An 18,635-nucleotide genomic window follows, 5' to 3' on the forward strand; every position below is an offset into this window, starting at 1 on the left:
ACCGCAGTGGTGAGGGGTCGGGGTGGGGTGGGGGTGGGAGCACTAGGCCCAGCTGCACCTCGGGGGCCCCCAGGATCCCTGCGCGGGAAGCACAGAGAAGGTCCTGGGGCTGCGGATGGAGCCTGGGCTACCCTGCCCCTCCTGAAGCCCCACCCAGGCACCCACTGTCCCAGCACGAAAGGCTGCTCTCTCCTGCTCCCAGCCCAGGAAGGCCCAGGGCTGTGGGAGAGAGCGGGGCCTTTGTCCTGGGCTTGGCAGGAAGCCTCAGCCCACCCGGGGAGGCGGCAGGGGGCACCCCCAGGCTTGGAAGAGAGGTTGGTCAGCCAGCTTCTGTGCAGCACGTCCTCAGGGAGAGGACAGAGCGCAGCATCGGGGCCGAGTCCCCGCTCTGCCAGCATCTGCCCGCTGCGACCACAGGGCTCTGGGGACCGCGATTTTCTCTTCTGTAAAACGGGCTGCCGTCCACTGTGGAAGGCTGGCCCCCGCCCTGTTCAGGGTGGGGCTGCGAGGGGCGGGGGCGAGAGGCAGGCGGGCCCGGGGGGGCGTGGCCGCCGGGCCCGGGAGGGCGTGGCCGCCGGACCCGGGGGCGTGGCCGCCGGAGCCTGGAGGGCGTGGCCGCCGGGCCCGGGGGCGTGACCGCTGGCCCGGGGGGCGTGGCCGCCGGGCCCGGGGGGCGTGGCGGGCAGCCCAGGGCTTTCCCCGGCTGCCGCCGCTTTCCCGGGCTGGGAGGCGGGTTCGGGCAGCGCTGCGAAACAGGGAGTTGACTCGGGCCGACCTCGCCCTAAGCTCACCTGCACTTTCTCTCCAGGCGGTTTGGGTGCAGGTGTCACAAACCCAGCCGAGGAGCCGAAGTAGGGGAGGGCGGGGAGGGGTCTCACGCGTCCTTAGGTGGGCGGGGCAGGCCGGGGTCGAGGCCAGCCCCAGCCCGCGCCGTGGCCCCTGGCGCTCTGGGCCGCCTGTCTCGCCCGCCTGCGGCCCCCTCTCCGGCAGCGCTCCGCCCTCCCCGTGTGCATCAACGCCGATCCCCCATGCGTAGCTCCATCCCCGGGGAGGGGACAGCGGATGGCCCACGTCTACTCTGCTTCTCCGTGTCCAAGGTCCGACAGGGCCGCTTTAGCGCCAGCTCTTGGGTGGAGGGCAGACGGTCCTGCCAAACCTGTGATGGCCAAACTGGCTGGTCGGGGCCTGGCTTCCGATTCGGACCCTGGAAAGCCTGCACTCGGTCATGCGGCCTTCCTGGCTGACCGCCTGGCAGGCCCCTCGGGCCCTCCGTGTCCCGTTTTGGACCTGACTGTACGATGGGACCCCTGACTCTGGCGTGTCTCTGGTCCCCTTGCCGGGCAGGTGGAGGACGCCTGCAGCCTCCAGGCCCCAGGCTGCCCCGGCCTCAGCGTGAGGTGTGACCCCTCCTTCCTTCCAGAAGCCGCCCTGCGCCCACGCCATGAAGGAGGAGGCCTTTCTGCGACGGCGCTTCTCGCTGTGTCCGCCCTCATCCACCCCCCAGAAGCTCAGCCGGAACCTGCTCGTGGGTGGAGAGCATGAGCTCGACGTGGGTCCAGGTCAGTGTCCCCGGGGTGACCCGCTCACCGGGGGGCCGCAGGAGGGGCGGTGGTCAGTGTCCACGGGGGGGACCCGCTTACCTCGGGGCTGCGGGAGGGGCGGGGGTTCTCCCGGACTGTGTGACCTCAGACATGTCCCTCACCCTCTCTGTTCTGTCCTGGTCAGCGAAGGGGGCGTCCACCACGTGGGGTTAATGAACAGAAGGCTCATAGGGCCGGAGAGCCCCGTGACCCGGGGGTCCAGGTTTCACCCCCTTGGCCATGGAGGTCGAGCAGGAGGCTCCCCAGTCTAAGCCTGGAGGCAGATCCTTGTCCCTGCAGAGGCAGCACGGTGCAGTGGTCCAGGCAGCCTGACCGCAGCCCCCGCCCTCAGGCTGGGGGACCCTGGTCCAGCGGCAGAGCCTCGGTTTCCTCATCTGTAAAATGGGGGAATATTAGGACCTGCGCTAGCTGCAGCGGAGTGCCAGGCCCTGAGTGGGGACGGTTCAGACCCGCTGCTGTTGTGCTTGGGGATAAAGTGCTGGGCACGCAGCACGCGGGTCACCTGTGCCTGCCGGCGCTCTCACAGCTCCAGGCACTAACCCCCACCCCACCCCCTGATGCCCCACGTTCGCCCTGCCCCTGGCAGGCTGAGCTGAGCCCTCTCTGCCGCGTCTGTGACCACCACCCCCAGAGAGCCCAGCGCGTCCTTCTGGTGGTCCCGAGGGGGTAGGAGAGGGGCCCCCTCCACTGCCCGGCCTGGCCTCCTGCCGCCTGCCCACGCTGCTCCCATCACCTGCTTTGGAGCCGAGAAGGGGCCCCAGCCCCTCCGGCCCCTGGAGGAAGCCAGGAGAGTGTCAAGCCGACACGCCATCAGGACCTGAGGGGCTTCCAGGACCACCCACCCAAAGTGTCATCAAATACATGGGGAAACAGGCTGCTTTGTCCAAGTTCACAGCCTGTGAGGGGCGCCCAGGGAAGTAAACCCCAAACTCACTCCCTGCTGCTACAGTCTGGCCCCGAGGGCGCAGGGGAGGCGGGAGGCTTGGATCTCCAGGGCACAGGCCTGGGTGGCAGGCTCAGGGGGCAGGGCGAGGAGGCGGGCGTGCACGGGCAGGGAGGGGAGCCGGTGCCAGCCTCTGACTGCCGCGCGGCCCTCACCCTACTCCCGCGGGGCCCCTACGTCCACCCAGCCCAGGTGGTGGCACCCGCTCTGGGAGGCTGCCCCCTGACGGCCCCAGGCCGGGCCCCCCCACGACAGCTCCTGAATGCAGTGCGCCGGGATGGCAGTGCCCTGGGGCGTGGAGGGGGCCCCCCGTCAGCAGCCAGCCCCGGGCTGTGGTCAGGGAGGGGACGCAGGGCCGAGCGCAGGGGCGCGTGCTCCTTGCTGACCTCGCTGCCCCAGCGCGCCTGGCTGCAGGACGGGTTCACCGTCCCCGATCTCCACGCTGGCTTTTCTGCAGAGCGTGGCTCTCGGGCCAGGGCCCCGGGGAAGGGGCTCTGCAGACACTGCCCTCTGTGGGCCCTCCCCTCGCCTCCCGGTCAGTGTGGTTCTCCCGGTCATCGCCACGTCTGCTCCCGCGCAGGGACCGGGCGATCAGCCACCAACTGCAGGAAGCGGGCGGGAGTGGCCTCAGAGACCGTTGCCCGCTACTTTCTGCCCGTGAACCTGGGCTTTAGAAACGAGCTGAGGCTGGGGCAGTCACCTACCCCAGGATCGAGTCCGGGCGCCTCAGGCCCCTCTCCCACCCCTCAGTCACCCGGAGAGGACAGCTGCTGGGAAGGGGCGCGGGGACAGCGTCCACCCACACCCTCCGAGAGTCCGGCACTGGCGGCGGTGGGGTTCCAGCTGGAGGACTGGTCAGGTGTAGTCTGGGTGCCCTGGACCTGCAAACTGGGGGCCTGCCATGCAGAACCCTGAGGGCCAGGCCACCCTGGTGCCCGGACTCCCATCCAGCAGTGACGCCTCCATGCACTGACCCCCCTCCCTGAACTGACTCCCCTCCCAGCGGTGACATCTGCTCCCAGAGGTGACAGCCCTCCCTGAAGTGACTCCCCTCCCATTGGTGACCCCCCTCCCTACAGTGAACCCCCCGCCCCGTGTGGCTGGCTGGTGTTGATCAGATCTCTGGTTCCTCACCCGCCGCCCGGGTTGGCTTCCTGCCCCGCCCAGGCCGTTGGCGCCCGAGCCTCGCCTGCTGTGCGCGGGGCAGCCCTGCCCCGGGCCTCACGCCGGCCACTGTCTTGCAGGGAAGGACATGGAGCCCCACGGCCCGTCACAGCCCCGGGATGAAGGGCCGCCGACCCCAGGCTCTGCCACGAAGGTGCCACCGGTAAGAGCCCGGCTGTGGGGGGGCCCGGGACAGGGGGCCTGCCCGGGGCGGCAGGAGGTGCCCGAGGGAGGGGCAGCAGGCGCCCGGCCCAGCCGCCACCCCCACTCTCCGCTCCAAATCACGGAGGCTCCTGGAGCCGGAGTCCCAGCGTGTGAGCTGCGTTCTCCAAGTTGCCTTCCTGGAGTGACACAGGCCGGGAGACGGGGCCCCGAGAGGCCTTGGGGACAGAGAGTCACGGCGCCAGAGGACCGCGGGCCTACTGTTGTCAGGAGCCCGCCCAGGGCTCAGCACTTCCTCCCTCTGGCTTTGCCTGCACCATGCCTTCCCCCGGCACCCTCTCGGGGCCTTGCCATGATCTGGAAAAGCACACACATGTGCACACACATGGAGAAACACACACACACAGATACACACAGATGCACATGCACACAGATACATATACTATACACAAATAAACATGTACACACAGACACACACACAGATATGCCTCCACACACATACACACAGATGCACACAGATGCACATACATACAGATACATATACTATGCACAGATAAACGTGTACACACCCATACACGCAGATGCACACATACAGATACATATACTATGCACAGATAAACGTGTACACACAAATATACACACAAATATGCCTCCACACACAGATGCACACAGATGCACATATATACAGATACATATACTACACGTAGATAAATATATACACAGAGACACGCACAGATATTCATCCACACACACAGATACACACAGATACATACACTATGCACAGATAAACATAAACACACAGATACACAGAGATGCATATACATAGAAAAACATATACTGCCCACAAATAAACAGATACACACAGACACACACATACACAGATACACATACAGATACGTGTACTGTGCACAGATAAACATACACACACATATGTGCACAGAGACATACCTGCACACACAGATACACACATACAGATACATATACTACGCACAGATAAACACATACACACGGACATACGCACACACACCACACATGCTCCCCAGCCCAGCGCCTCTCAGCTGGGGCCCAGCCGTACCCCTCCAGGCAGAAGCTTTGATCCAGGGAGGGTGTGGGGCCCGGGCACAGGTGTGGGGCTTTAGAGATGCGCTTCCTGCCCCCAGAGGGTCTCAGGTCAAGGGAGCGTGGCCCCTGGATTGGAGGCCCCAGTTCTGGCTGTGGGGCTGGGTGCACTCGGGCCAGTTCTTCCCACTCTGGCCACCCGTGGGACCCAGTGACTGCAGCCTGGCTCCTCTGGGACCCCACGCCCTGCTCTGTCAGACAAGGAGTTAGTGGTGGTCTCGGGGTCTCCCGGTGTCCACCTCCAATGAGGAAGAAGCCAGGCCTTTCGTGGGTGCCCCCCACAGCCAGCGTCCCCCACCTCAGACTCCAGGGCTGCCAGCTGCCAGGAGCACAGTGGGAATGCCTGCATTCGCATGGAGTTTAATTTAAAAACCTGTCTTGATTACGGTGAAATGCATGTAACGAAACATACCGTGCTAACTGTGTCTAAGCGCACAGTTCCATGGCCTTAAGTATAGCCGCAGGGTGCTATGCCGTCACCACCATCCATCCTGAGAACCTTAGCATCTTGTCTACGGCCATACCACCCTGAACGCGCCCGATCTCGTCTGAACCTTAGCATCTTAGCAGGCAGACGCCCTGACCCCACCCAACACTCGCTCCCCACCCCCCCATCTCTGTCACTGTGAGCGTGACAACTTTAGGGACCTCATGTGGGTGGAATCCCAGCGGATTTGTGACTGCCTTCTTTGAGTCTGGCTTATTTCACTGAGCATCGTGTCCTCAAGTCTCATCCAGGTTGTAGCTGTGTCAGAATCCTCTTCCTTTTAATGGCCAAGTAATGTTCCATCGTGTGGTTGGACTATGCTTCGTTTCTCCAATCATCTGTCAATGGGCACAGTCATTATTTTAGATACAGGTTTATTTCATAAAAACAGTGAAAACATGGTTATTCCTTCTACAACCCAATCAAACACGAAACCCAGGGAAAGCCCTTTAAATGCTGTCAGGAGCACTCATTTCAGATTTCAGATCTCACTCCCTCAGTGGAGACGTCCGGGCATCCTGTCTGGGCAAGACGTGTAGGCGCCGGGGACGCAGTTGTGGATAAAACGAAGTCCCCCTCTCCTGGAGCTTACGTTCCAGAGGGGAGACAGGCTCCAGAGAAAGCAAGCGAGTCTGGACAGTCTGAGGCCGTGGGAGGAAGGAAAGGACAGCTCTGGGTGCCCTCAGGTCCTTAGAGAGACTTGGGGCTGTTATAGAGAGCGCGGTTCCGGGAAGGACTCAAACTCTAACATACATGTGACAAACAGACCGTTTGTTACTCGGTCAGTCATCCATATTTAAGATGGACACGTTTAATGTACTAATATTAGGTATTTTGTTCTATGTAAGATTAATACAATATATAATATTAAATGTTTAATATGTAGCTCTTTATGTATATACACACACGTGCGTGGGTGTGTGCACGGTTATTCAGTCGTGCCCACCTCTGCGCCCCCGTGGGCTGCAGCCCACCAGGCTCGTCTGTCCGTGGGATTTCCCGGGCAAGAATACTGGAGTGGGTTGCCATTTCCTCCTCTGGGGGGGCGGGGTCCTCCCAACTCAGAGATCAAACCTACGTCTCCTGCATTTGCAGGCAGATTCTTCAGCGCTGCACCACCTGGGAAGCCTATATATACGCACAGACACATGTAGTATATATTATATGAAAAATAATTGTACATAGTGTAATATAATGAAGAACCTTGTTCTTTATTTTCCAAGTCTCCTGTAAACGTGTTCCCCTACTTTCACAGTTTACTGTTAGTCGCTCAGTCGTGTCCGGCTCTTTGCAACCCTGTGGACTATAGCCCGCCAGGCTCCTCTGTCCGTGAGATTTCCCAGGCAAGAATACTGCAGTGAGTGGCCATTCCCTTCTCCAGGGGATCTTCCCCACCCAGGGATCGAACCCGCCTCTCCTGCATTGCAGGCAGACTCTTTACTGTCTGAGCCACAAGGGAAGCCCTAGATACTTCATAATTTAAAAAAAATTAAAAGTAAAAGTAAATATGTATTATGCGTTTTTTCCAGGGTATAAAATTCAAATAACATGAAGTTAACCATTTTAAGTGAACCATTCGGGGGCGTTTCTTGCGTCCACAGTGTGGTGCAGCCACCACCTCCGTCGAGCTCGGAAACGGCTCCGGCACCCCAGCGTGGCCCTCCGAGAGGCCCCTCGCGTCCCCCTCCGCCACTCGCATCCCCTGCAGCCGCCACTCCGCCTCCCGTGTGTACGGATTTGCCTGTGCTGGACACGGCGTGTCAGCGGAGCCGGGCCACATGTGGGGCTTTGTGGCGGGCTGCTTCCACCAAGCCCCGTCCAGGCTGCGGCGGGTGTCAGGGCCGAAATAGTCCACGGGCTGGATGGAGCCGGGTGGCTTGTCCACGCGTCAGCAGAGCTCCCGCGAGCACGCGCGTGCAGGTGTCTGAGTCCCTGTTTCACTTCTTTGAGCGTGTACCTCAGAGTGGAATTGCCGGGCCAGGTGGCAATTCTGTGGCAAGATGGCTTTCTAGAAGATTCTGTATTTGGCCTCTTGGAGAAAGTGCTGAGCGGTCTTCCTCAGAGGCCGCCCCGAGCTACAATCCCACCGGCGGGGAGGCGGGCGCCCACGTCTCACACCCGCACCGATGCGGGCGGCTTCGGTTCTGTTTGGCGGCGTCCCCATGGCCATGCCCGTGGGTGTGAAGCGATGTCTCACCGCGGTCGGATGAGCACTTCGCTGAGGACCCAGGGGGACGAGCGTTTTCTCACTTTCTCGTCGACCTTCTCTCCAAGTCCTCCGTCCATCTTTGCATCCCAGCTGTTGTCTTTTGTCAGCTTCCCAGGTGGCGCTAGGGGTCAAGAACCCGCCTGCCAGTGCAGGAGACACCAGAGCCTTGGGTTCGATCCCTGGGTGGGGAAGATCCCCTGGAGGAGGAAATGGCAACCTGCTCCAGGATTCCTGCCTGGAGAATCCCATGGACAGATGAGCCTGGCGGGCTACAGTCCACGGGTCGCAGAGTCGGACACGAGTGAGCGCACACGCGCTTTGTTGGGTTGTTAGGAGGTCTTCCTTTATCTGGACGTGAACTTTGTTAGACACATGATTGCAGATGCTTCATCCGGTCCTGTAGGTTGCCCCAGGGCACTTTTTTAAAGTTTTCCGCAGCCGCACGTTTGTGGGCAGACCCCCACGTTCATGGTTCTGAGCAGTGTCTCCTGCCCCTGAGGGTACTGGTCATCGCCCTGCTGTGCCTACACACGTGCTGCGGCCTCAGGAGCCAGCAGGCGGGCCTGGCGGGGTCCCCAGCCTGGCCCTTAGGATGGAGCAGTGACGCGCACTGCCCCAGGCTGGGGCTGCTGTACCCGGCCCAGCGGCCTCTCAGGGCCCAGGAGCAGAGGGTGCGGGGCACGGACACCCCACCCCGCCCGCTCCTCCCAGCCCCGCGGCCCCCGCTCTGTCCCCTTCTCTTCCTCTGTCGCTCCAAACAAGCTCCTTCCAGCAGCATCTGGTGGAAAGCAGGTGGCAGGAACCTGGCAGAGGGCGTGTTCGTTCATGCCTGCGTTCAGCCGATGTACTCCCCAGGCTCCCAGCTCCTGGTGCTGGGGGCGCCGGGCGGAAGCCGTCCACAGTGGAGCTCCTGGCATGATACCCAAGTGTGCGCGAAGCCAGGAGAGCAGGAGATGCTGGGCCAGCCAGGGGTGGGTGGGGTGTCCGGGGTCTGATGCCGGCAGGGTGCTCAGGGCCGTCTTCCTCCAGTGGAGGCAGCTCAGTGAGGCCTGAGGAAGGAGCAGGGAAGGGCATTGGGCGTGGGGAACAGCATGTGCTCAGGAATGTGGGGTTCCAGGCACAAGAACCCCAGCACCCCAGGAGCCGGAGCGTCAGCCCGGCCCCCAGAGCCTGCTGCCGTCGCTGCTGCCTCAGCCCAGAGCTTATTTCTGGGGCAGCGTCCCCCGGGCGCGCTGACCACGCTCCTGGCTTCCCGGGCTCTCGAACGCCCTGACTGGTCTCAGAGAGTGCGCGCAGCGTGACGCTTCCCCGGGCCCAGCCCCCTTCGGAGCTGCGCGACCGCGGGCAGGTTCTGAGCCTCTCTGTGCCGCGGGGCGTGGCTGGGAGCGTGGGCAGAGCTGCCGTGATTGCCACGCACACCCGCCGGCCCCAGCGCGGCTCTCACCCCTCCTTGCCGCCGTCCCAACCCCGCACCGGAGGCCTCGCCCGGCACGTGGTGACGCGGGCGCAGCTGGCCGACTAGACAGCTCCGGTCAGAGCCCTGCCACCGGCTCCGCAGCCTCGGTGGGCGCCAGATGCCCAGCGACGGTGGGAGTGGAGGAGGGCATGGCAGCCCGCTCCAGGATTCCTGCCTGGAGCATCCCACAGAGGAGCCCGGCGGGCTGCAGACCACGGGGTCGCACAGAGTCGGACACGACTGAAGCGACTTAGCGCACACAGCACGACCAGGCCCGCGCCCTGGGTGGCGGCAAGAACTAGGTGAGCGAGGGCAGCCGCGACCTCAGAGGACGGGCAGCCAAGGGGTCCACGCCCCTCACCTTGTGCAGGGAGGGAGCCGGGGCCGGCTGGCCTCCGAGCCCCCCTCCCTGGCTTGGCGGCTCTGGGTCGGGGCACGCGGCCCAGCGGAGAGCGCAGGGCAGGCCCGCCTCTGCAGGGGGGCAGAGAGGGAGTGGCTCTGGCTCGGCAGCCACAGGACTCTGTCCCCGGGCCCTGATGTGGCCCCTCGATCGCACGCAGCTGCGGGCGGCGTGGAAGGGACTGGCACGGCTGGCGCCAGAAGCGCCTCCCTGTTGGATGCAGAAATCTGGATTGCGTGATTTTTGCATCCCACCTTGATTCCCCCCCCTACCCCCCCCCCCCCCCCCCCGCCTCCAATCCCTTAAAAATGTGAAACCCGGGACGTCCATGCTGGTCCAGTGGTTAGGACTGCATGCTTTCACTGCAGGCAGCCTGGGTTCGATCCCTGGTTAGGAACTAAGATACCGCAAATGCTGCCCCCCCAAAACCGGTAAAACCCATCCTGGGCTTGCAGGCCCTACAGAAGCAGGCAGGAATCTGCAGCCTTTAGTCCTGACGTTTTCTCCCCACGCCCCAACCCGGGCCTCAGTTTCCCAATCTGTAAAAGGACTGAGGGCCCGTCACGCCCACATCTGTGGACGCAGCTCCGCCCTCCCCCCTCCCACAGCCTCGGACGGCTGGAGGGGGCCTGGGTGTTGCCCCCTGACCGGCAGCTGCTGTCAGGGCGCCGGGGACAGGGGTCCCCCCTGCACACACACGAGCCCAGGGAAGGGGCCACCTCGAACACCCGCCACGGTGCCCCCCCAGCTCTTGTCCACAGGTTTGCCTCACTGCCTGTTCTGTTCCCTCCGTCTCCCCGCGCCGGGGTGGGGCTGGGGGGGCAGCGGACTCCCACCTCCTGCTTCCTGGACCCCCAGCGCCGCCCCCTCCTGGACTGCACACACCCCAACTCGAGTCCCTCCTGCAGGCGGAGTACAGGCTGTGCAACGGGTCCGACAGGGAGTGTGTGTCCCCGACAGCCAAGGTCAGCAAGAAGGAAGCTCTCAAGGTGGGCCTGGGCCCGGGGATGGCCGCGGGCCTCGTTTGCTGGATGAAGGGGCGCCCGGGCCAGCGCGGCCAGCCCCCGCCTCCAGCCTGCCGAGGGGAGGGGGCGGACGGCACCCCAGCCCCCCACGCCCCCGCTTCCTGCCCTCTCCCGGGACCGTCCTCCTCCCCCAGCTCGGTGCCCGTGGGTGGGAGCCCCGGGGAAGGGCCGGTCCGGGGCCTGCTCCGCTGACCCCCGCGGTGCCCTGGGCCCAGGCGCAGAAGGAGACCTACCGCCAGGAGAAGAAGCGTGCCACGAGGCAGCTGCTCAGCGCCCTGACGGACCCCAGTGTGGTCATCATGGCCGACAGCCTCAAGGTGAGCGCAGGCCTCGCCTCGGCCCGGCTGCTTCGGGGGGCCGCCCCAGGGACGGCGCAGGCTCACCAGCCCCTCGGGAGACGGCTGGGCGTGGGGGCCGCGGCAGGCTGTAGCCACGTCCTGGGGCGGCCCTGACCAAGGACCGCAAGCTGGCGGCTTACAGCAGCCAAAACGGACCCCCAGGTCCAGAGGCGAAAGCCCCAAATCCAGGTCCTGGCGGGACAGGCTCCGTCCCAAGGCTCCGAAGGAGGGCTCTTCCTGCGTCTGCCCGCCGCTGGGCGCCCCGGGTATCCCCGGACTTGTGGCCGCCTCCCTCCGGCCTCACCTCTGCGGTCACCTGGCCTCCTCCTGGGTCTGTGTCCTCTCCTCCTCTTACAAGGACACGGTCGTTGGGCCAGGACCGCCTCATCTTCGCTCGGTCATGTCTACAGAAACCCTATTTCTGTTTAAGGTGGGGGGAACCCCTGACCTGCGGGGGGCCCAGAGTCTGGTGGAGTCCCCTGCTGGGGACACAGGAAGGAGGCGAAACTCTGGCTTCTGGGGACAGGACTGGGCTGTGGTCAGAGGCCTGTGTTCAGACCTCTCTGAGGCCACGAGTGACTGCCTCAGCCCCAAGCCTCGGTTTCCCCCTCCATAGAGTGGGGATAAAGCTGTGGAATCCTTGGGGCTCCTGCAAGGGGCAGAGGAGAAAGCAAACTCGGAGCCTGGGTGTCTGCAGAGCTCTGGGCCTTTGTGGGCTCTTTTTTTCTTTTTGCTCCACAAAATTAGGGATAAAAAACTAGGTGCAAAAGTGAATATTAATTTAGAATGAAAAAAGAAATGATCAGAAGTTTCAAAATCACAAGGCTGATAATTATAGCAGTCACCGCTTATTGCCAGTTCCTCCCAGGACCAGGACAGGGCCTTGAACTTGAGCTTGAGCTTGAACTTGAGCTCCGGGAACTTCACCAGTAAACCTGGCTCTAGCATCTTTCTTTGGATTCACCGTCTTTTAGAGTTTCTGTTAAAGTCTAAAAGAGAACCCGGCCCAGAGCCCAGAGCCCCGGGCCCCGTCCGTCTGCAGTTCAGATGCCCCGGGGTCCCCGGCAGTTCAGATGCCCCCGGGGTCCCCGGCAGTTCAGATGCCCCGGGGTCCCCGGCAGTTCAGATGCCCCCGGGGTCTCCGGCAGTTCAGATGCCCCGGGGCCCCCAGCCGGCACTGACGGCAGCACCCTCCCCCAGATCCGGGGGACCCTGAAGAGCTGGACCAAGCTGTGGTGCGTGCTGAAGCCGGGGGTGCTGCTCATCTACAAGACGCCCAAGGTGGGCCAGTGGGTGGGCACGGTCCTCCTGCACTGCTGCGAGCTCATCGAGAGGCCCTCCAAGAAGGACGGCTTCTGCTTCAAGCTCTTCCACCCGCTGGACCAGTCCGTCTGGGCTGTGAAGGTACCGCTGTGCGGGCCCCGGGGCTCGGGGGGCCAGGCAAGGAGAGATGCCCACGGGCGAGGTGGGAGGGGGCAGGAGGAGAGCAGGGCCGGGCAGTCAGGAGCCTCGTGCTGGGCCCCAGGAGCAGGGGGTCCAGAACTGGGCTGACGGTTCCTCGGTGGCCGGGGGATCAGAGGTGGTCAGTGGCCTTCCATGTGGAACACATGTTGGGGTGACGGGTGCTCGGGACCTGGGGACCCGATGGGTTCAGGTCACACGTCCAGCCCTGTCCAGAAGCTGGGGAACGGGGCCATGTGAGGGCAGCTGCTCCAGGCCCAGACCTCCCCGTTCAGAACCCGGGGGCACCCCAGCCGAGGACCAGAGCGGTCAGGTTGCCAGATGAAATCCAGGATGCCTGGGTACATTCAGATTTCAGAGGGAGATCAAAAAGGTTTTTTTTTAGTATGTTGTTCAGTCGCTAAATCGTGTCTGACGTTGCGACCCCCATGGACGGCAGCCCACCAGGCTCCCGTCCTCCACTATCTCCCAGAGTTCGTGCAGACTCGCGTCCTTGAGTCACTGGTGCCGTCTAACCATTTCATCTTCTGCCGCCCTCTCCTTTTGCCTTCAGCCTCTCCCTCCATCAGGGTCTTTCCCAGTGAGTCGGCTCTTTTTTTAGCATAAGTATGTCCCAAATATTGTATGGGATATATTTAAACTGTGTATATGTAAGTTTTCTGAGATTCAGATTTAACCAAGCGTCCTGGATTTGCACATGCTGATTCCAGCCACCTAAACGGGGGCTCAGAGGGGAAAACCGAGGGTGGCGCCGCCAGCTGAGGAGGAGGTCTGGGGGCGCCCACTCGCCTCTCTTGCTCCCTGCTGTGTCTGCATGGCGGTGCCTGACCCACCTGGGGGTCCCGAGGCCCCGGAAGCGTCTGGGTGTGTGTGCGTGTGGGTCCCCGTGACCTCCTGGCCTGGGGTCCCCCGTCCCTGGGGTGACGCCGCCTCTCCGCCTCTCCAGGGCCCCAAGGGCGAGAGCGTTGGCTCCATCACCCAGCCTCTGCCCAGCAGCTATCTGATCTTCAGGGCCGCCTCTGAGTCTGACGGTGAGTCCCACCGGGCCTGCCGGTCTCCACGGTGACCCCACGTGAAGCACCCTGCCCCTTGGGGGAGGGGTCGGCCAGTGCAGGGGACCCGGCTCGGGCCCTCCCGACGCCATCCACGGGGGCAGCCTGGCGTCAGGGGGCCAGCCCCCCACTTACCTGCCCCGGCTCCGAGCCTCAGTCTCCCCCATGGGCAAAGGGTGAGCAGTAACACGCTCTCCTCAGCTGCTATGAGCATGCGATGACCGTATTTAACAGATGACAGTTGCTCAGTGCCAGGCACCCCTGAATCGCCAGGTGTTGCTCTTACCAGCCACCTGGGGAGACAGGCTGGCGGAACTGCCCGGGGCGGAGGGACCTGCGTTCCTGAACGCGCGCGTGCTTGGCGCGCCCTCTCGCGGCCGCCCCGAGTAAACGCCGCTGTCTGCCGCCCCGGGGAGCGGGCGCAGCGCTCCCTCTAGTGGTCCGGGGCCGGGGAGGCGCTGCCCGAGGCAGCCGGGCCTGGCCACCGGACTCTGGGCCTCCCGGCTGCCCCCTGGTGGCCAGGCGCCGCGTCGACGCTCCTGAGTGGCTTGAATGCCACGGTCGGTCCGCAGCACCCCACTCGGTGCCACGCCCCTCCTGGGCCCTGGGATGGACCGGGCGGCCCGGCTCCCATGGAGCCTGCTATCTGCTGGGGGAGGCAAGCAGAGACCCTTCAGACAAGGCCAGCTGGGCTGAGGCACGAGCCGAGTCCCTGACGGGATTGGGGGCCACGGTCAGGGTGGAAGGACGTCCACAGGCCCTGGGGGTATCAGGGTGGGCTTCCTGGAGGAGGAGAGTTGGGGAGGGTCATACTTTAAAGGCTCGGAGAAGTAAAGAAATCCGCTCAAAGTGCTTGAACCGCAGGTCTAACCTGCTGGCAGCCTCCACCAGGAAGGCAGCAAAGAGCTGGGGACCAGGGCTGTGTTTGGAGGCAACTGGCTCCATCCACCACCGCTCTGCCCTTCAGGTCGACCCTCCCCCCAGCTCCCAGGGCTGTTCCAACACCAGGAGCTGCCTCCTCGGCCTTGGTTCAGCAGCCCCCTCCCCAGCCTGCCACCCACGTGTGCTCCAGGCCAGCAAAAGCCCTCAGCCGCAGAGGCCAGGCCCTGCCTGGACCTGTGGGGGCAGTTTCCATCCGGGAGGGCCCTGGTCCCAACTCCATAGGTGCGAACTTAGGGCCTCTGGGTACAGACGGCTTCTCAGGTGGTGCGAGTGTTGAAGAAGCCACCTGCCAATGCAGGAGACGCCAGAGACGCGGGTTCCATCCCTGGGTGGGGAAGATCCCCTGGAGAAGGGCATGGCAATCCCTCCAGTATTCTTGCCTGGAGAATCCCATGGACAGAGGAGCCTGGTAGGCTACAGTCCATGGGGTCACCAAGAGTCAGATGTGACTGAAGCGACTTAGCACGTGGGGTCCTGCTTAGCGTGTGACCTTGAGGCGGTCACTTACCCCTCCCGGCCTCAGTCCTTTGTAACACAGGCGAATAACCGTGTGCTAGGAGTGGGGGTCCTACGGAGGATCCTTGTTGAGGAAGGGCAGGATGGGGGTGGGCCAGCTCCCGGGCACTGGGGCAGGGGGGCTTGCCCATGTGCCCTGGGCCCCTCCCGAGCTGGGGGCCGCTCATCCCACCCTCGCCCGCAGGCCGCTGCTGGCTGGACGCCCTGGAGCTGGCGCTGCGGTGCTCCAGCCTCCTGAGACTCAGCGCCTGCAAGCAGGGCCGCGACGGGGAGCCCGGGTCCTCGCCGGACGGGTCGCCCTCCTCTCTCTGCGGGCTGCCCGCCTCGGGCGCCATCCATGACCAGGACCTGTTCCCGTGAGCAGGGGTGCGGGGGGCGGGGGCCAGCCCCTCCCAGGAGCCTGGGTCTCCTGCCTGCTGGGCGCTCCTGGCAGCAGCACGCGGGGTCTCCTTGTACGTGGGGAGGGGATGGGGAGCAAACACCACAGAGGTCTGGCCGCCCACACCCCGGCCCCCAAGGCAGCCCTCCTCCACTCCAGGGGGACCCCGGAGCCTGAGTGTGTTCATCTGTGAACTGGGGCTAATAGTGTCAAATGCCCATCGCTGAGGGTTTTAAACACAGGGAGGGGGGTGAGGCGCCCGGCAGGGAGGGGCGCCCCGGTGGGGGTGCTGGCTGTCTGCCCAGAGGTGGGGTGCCTGGCCTCACCGTGACCAGCGCCCGCGGACACCATCCACCTTCCAGACTGAACGGGTCCTCCCTGGAGAACCCCCTGGAGAACGACGCTTTCTCGGACAAGTCAGAGAGGGAGAATGCCGAGGAGTCGGATAACGAGACGCACGACCACAGCCGGAAGACCGAGAGCGGCAGCGACCAGTCCGAGGCCCCGGCGGGCCCCGGGCGCAGAGGGACCACCTATGTGGTGCAGGACCACGAGGAGCTGGGGGAGGTGAGAGCCGCCCCGCCCCGAGCCCCCAGCCCTGGAGCCGGGGAGGCAGCGCCTGGCCGTCCTCTCGGGGAGAGTCCCTGGCTCTGCTGCACCCAGAAGGCCTGGGACCGGGCGGGCCAGGGTGACGGGACTCAGGGAGAGCCCCCGGAGGGATGTGAAGGGCCCACTTGCTGGAGAAGACCCTGGTGCCGGGAAGGACTGAGGGCAGGAGGAGGAGGGGGCGGATCCTGATGCAGGGCGGGCTGCTGGCACCCCAGTTCTGCTGCCTCCCAGGAGTCAGGTCCAGCTACATGCACCCCAGGCCCAAGACCTTGGATCCATCGCTCCTGGGGTCCACAGGGACGGGAGAGGGGCTTGGCATCACCCAGGGGCATCCCAAGGGTGAGGGTCCCAGCCCTGCCTGGGATCACCCGTCCCGCCAGCCGGCCGTCCCCAGACAGCCGCGTGACCCTTTCCACCTGAGGGCCTGCGGTGGGCGTGTTCTGGGAGATGGAGCCCCACCCGGTCCCCAGGCTCCCCGTCCACCAGGCCCCCACCCGCTGCCCAGACAAAGCCCGCGGCTCCGGGGAGGGTGCGGCATCTCAGAGGAGAGAGGGGGCCCCGTGTGCTCCTGAGGGAGTGAAGGCCCCCTTCTGAAGGGGGTGCCCGCCTGAAGCCCCGGGGTCACGTCCCTGGGTGGAGAGGAGACGGGCCGGGGGCGGGACGAGGTCCCTGAGTGTGTGCCCCCTGCCGCCGCGGCGCGGGAGTGTGCGAAGTGCCCAGACAGGTGTCAGGCAGGCACAGGCTGCGAGGGGCAGAGGGTGCCCAGGCCGTCCGGGGTGGCCGGGAGCTGAGGCCCGAGGGAGCTGGCCTGGGCCAGCAGGCGCCCCTCTGGGCTCGGGGGACACAGGCCGGAATAGGGCCAGGACAGGCTTGCTGGCCGTGGAGGCCGGGCCGGGGGGACCCCTGATGGGGTGGCAGGTGCGCCCCTCACGGCTTCCCCGGGCGCCGAGGCTCCCCGCCCGGCTCCGGCCTGACCCGGCCCCTGTGCCCGCAGCGGGGCGAGGCGTCGCAGGTGGAGACGGTGTCGGACGAGAACAAGAGCCTGATGTGGGTCCTGCTGAAGCAGCTGCGGCCGGGCATGGACCTGTCCCGCGTGGTGCTGCCCACCTTCGTGCTGGAGCCGCGCTCCTTCCTCAACAAGCTCTCCGACTACTACTACCACGCCGACCTGCTCTCCAGGTGTGCCTCGGGGAGGCCCGGCCCCCACCCGCGGGGATGCAGAGGGGGCCCGGGAGGTCCCTGCTCCAAGGGGGGAGGGGCTGCTGGGCCTGGAGGGCGGGGCCGTCCCACTCACTCCCATGGCAGGGGAGCCCGGCACGCTCTGTGCACCTGAGCCCTGGCGCTGTTAGCCCTCAGGCTGAATGAGGCCGAGGGTGGGAGGGGGCCTGCAGGCTCAGGAGCCCATGCAGAGGGAGCTGGGTGAGGGGCAGAGCATCCTGGCGGCTTCCTGGAGGCGGCATCTTGCCAGCCTCGAGCCGGCCGCGCCCTCGCTGCCCCAGCGGTGGAGTCACCCTGATATTTCCTGATCTGATTTCCCAGAGGTGGGAGATTCACCCCCCAACACACACACACACACACACACACACACACACACACACACACACACTTCCCTTCGTCATGGCATCAGGGCAGGGCCGCTTGGGAAGGGCCTGGGTTTCCAACAAGCCAATGGAGGTTGAAACGGAAGGAGGGAGGGGCCCGGGAAAGGGAGGAGAGAGGCCCAGGTCCCCGACCTGGATTAAGGGCTCCCTCGCCCGTGGTCGCAGGGCTGCGCTGGAGGAGGACGCTTACAGTCGCATGAAGCTCGTGCTGCGATGGTACCTGTCCGGCTTCTACAAGAAGCCCAAGGTGAGCACACCTGCTGGGGAGGGATGGGGGGTGGCCAGCGGGAGGTCCACCCAGCCCCTGCCTGCAGTCGGGGGTGAGGGGCATCCCCCACCCCCCAGGATTGTCCCCCCAGGTCCTCAGAGATGGGGGACCGGGCCCGGACTTCCCACCCAGGGACCCCCCAGGGCGGTCCCGATCCCTGAAAGGCCCGAGCTGGGCCTCCACACCTCAGAGAAACAGCTGCGACACAGCATTGCCAAGGGGAGCCCGTAGGCCCCGGAACCTCGAGGAGCCCGGGGGACCCGTGGGTTTTGGGCACGAAGCCCCTTTTGAGAACCAAATCCCGGGCTCTGATGAGAGCAGGGCTCCTCTGGCTGTAGTGATGGGAGGGGCCTGGGGTCCCACGGGACGCAGGATTCTAGTTCCACGTCTCCACTGTGCTGGAGGGGAAACTGAGGCTCAGAGAGGGGAGGGGAAGGCCCGGAGTCACAGAGCAGTTTGCAAGTGGGACCGGTCTCCCACTCTTCCTGGGGCTTTCCGCATTCTTACGCAGGCCCTGGGCCAAGCCAGCTGTGCGGCCGTTGGGACAGAGGGCGCACTCCGGAGGACTTCTCAGAGGAGGGGGCTCTGCGTGCCAGGTTGCCCACCCAGGACAGCACACTGGCTGCCGCAGAGTCGGCTCAGAGCCGGGTCTAGGAAGCTTGGGTCGGAGAAGGACTGGTGGGCAGAGTGGGAGCTGTGGACGTGCAGGGACACCTCCGGGGGCTCTGCAGACGGTCACGAGCCGGGTCTCCGGGGTGAGGCCCGTGTGTGCACACAGCGGCAGAGACGGACATCAGATGTGGGGGAGGCGGGTCCGAGCTGGGCTACAGGAGAGCCGGGCGGAGGGCTGTCCACGCAGGGAGACTCTTCCCTGATGAACTTGGACTGTTTGGGGAGCAGAAA

The 18,635-nt window shown here is 64.6% G+C and overlaps 1 protein-coding gene across 4 annotated transcripts in view; it reads left to right on the forward strand.

Moving 5' to 3' along the window:
- The window catches only part of OSBPL5 (oxysterol binding protein like 5), a 65,911-nt gene that overhangs the window by 30,951 nt on the left and 16,325 nt on the right, over positions 1–18,635 (forward strand). For 2 of the 4 annotated variants that reach the window (XM_065937983.1, XM_065937984.1), the window contains exons 2-11: positions 1,421–1,559; positions 3,789–3,871; positions 10,450–10,530; positions 10,782–10,883; positions 12,105–12,308; positions 13,312–13,396; positions 15,060–15,231; positions 15,617–15,821; positions 16,858–17,042; positions 17,630–17,711. In XM_065937983.1, the coding sequence (XP_065794055.1) occupies positions 1,442–1,559; positions 3,789–3,871; positions 10,450–10,530; positions 10,782–10,883; positions 12,105–12,308; positions 13,312–13,396; positions 15,060–15,231; positions 15,617–15,821; positions 16,858–17,042; positions 17,630–17,711 (1,317 nt within the window). In that variant the 5' untranslated portion in view covers positions 1,421–1,441. The remainder of the gene's footprint in view (positions 1–1,420; positions 1,560–3,788; positions 3,872–10,449; positions 10,531–10,781; positions 10,884–12,104; positions 12,309–13,311; positions 13,397–15,059; positions 15,232–15,616; positions 15,822–16,857; positions 17,043–17,629; positions 17,712–18,635) is intronic. The other 2 variants (XM_065937986.1, XM_065937985.1) reach the window with 2 other exon arrangements.

The sequence above is a fragment of the Muntiacus reevesi genome, chromosome 5, assembly GCF_963930625.1.
Source record: "Muntiacus reevesi chromosome 5, mMunRee1.1, whole genome shotgun sequence".
NCBI classification, from domain to species: Eukaryota; Metazoa; Chordata; class Mammalia; order Artiodactyla; family Cervidae; genus Muntiacus; species Muntiacus reevesi.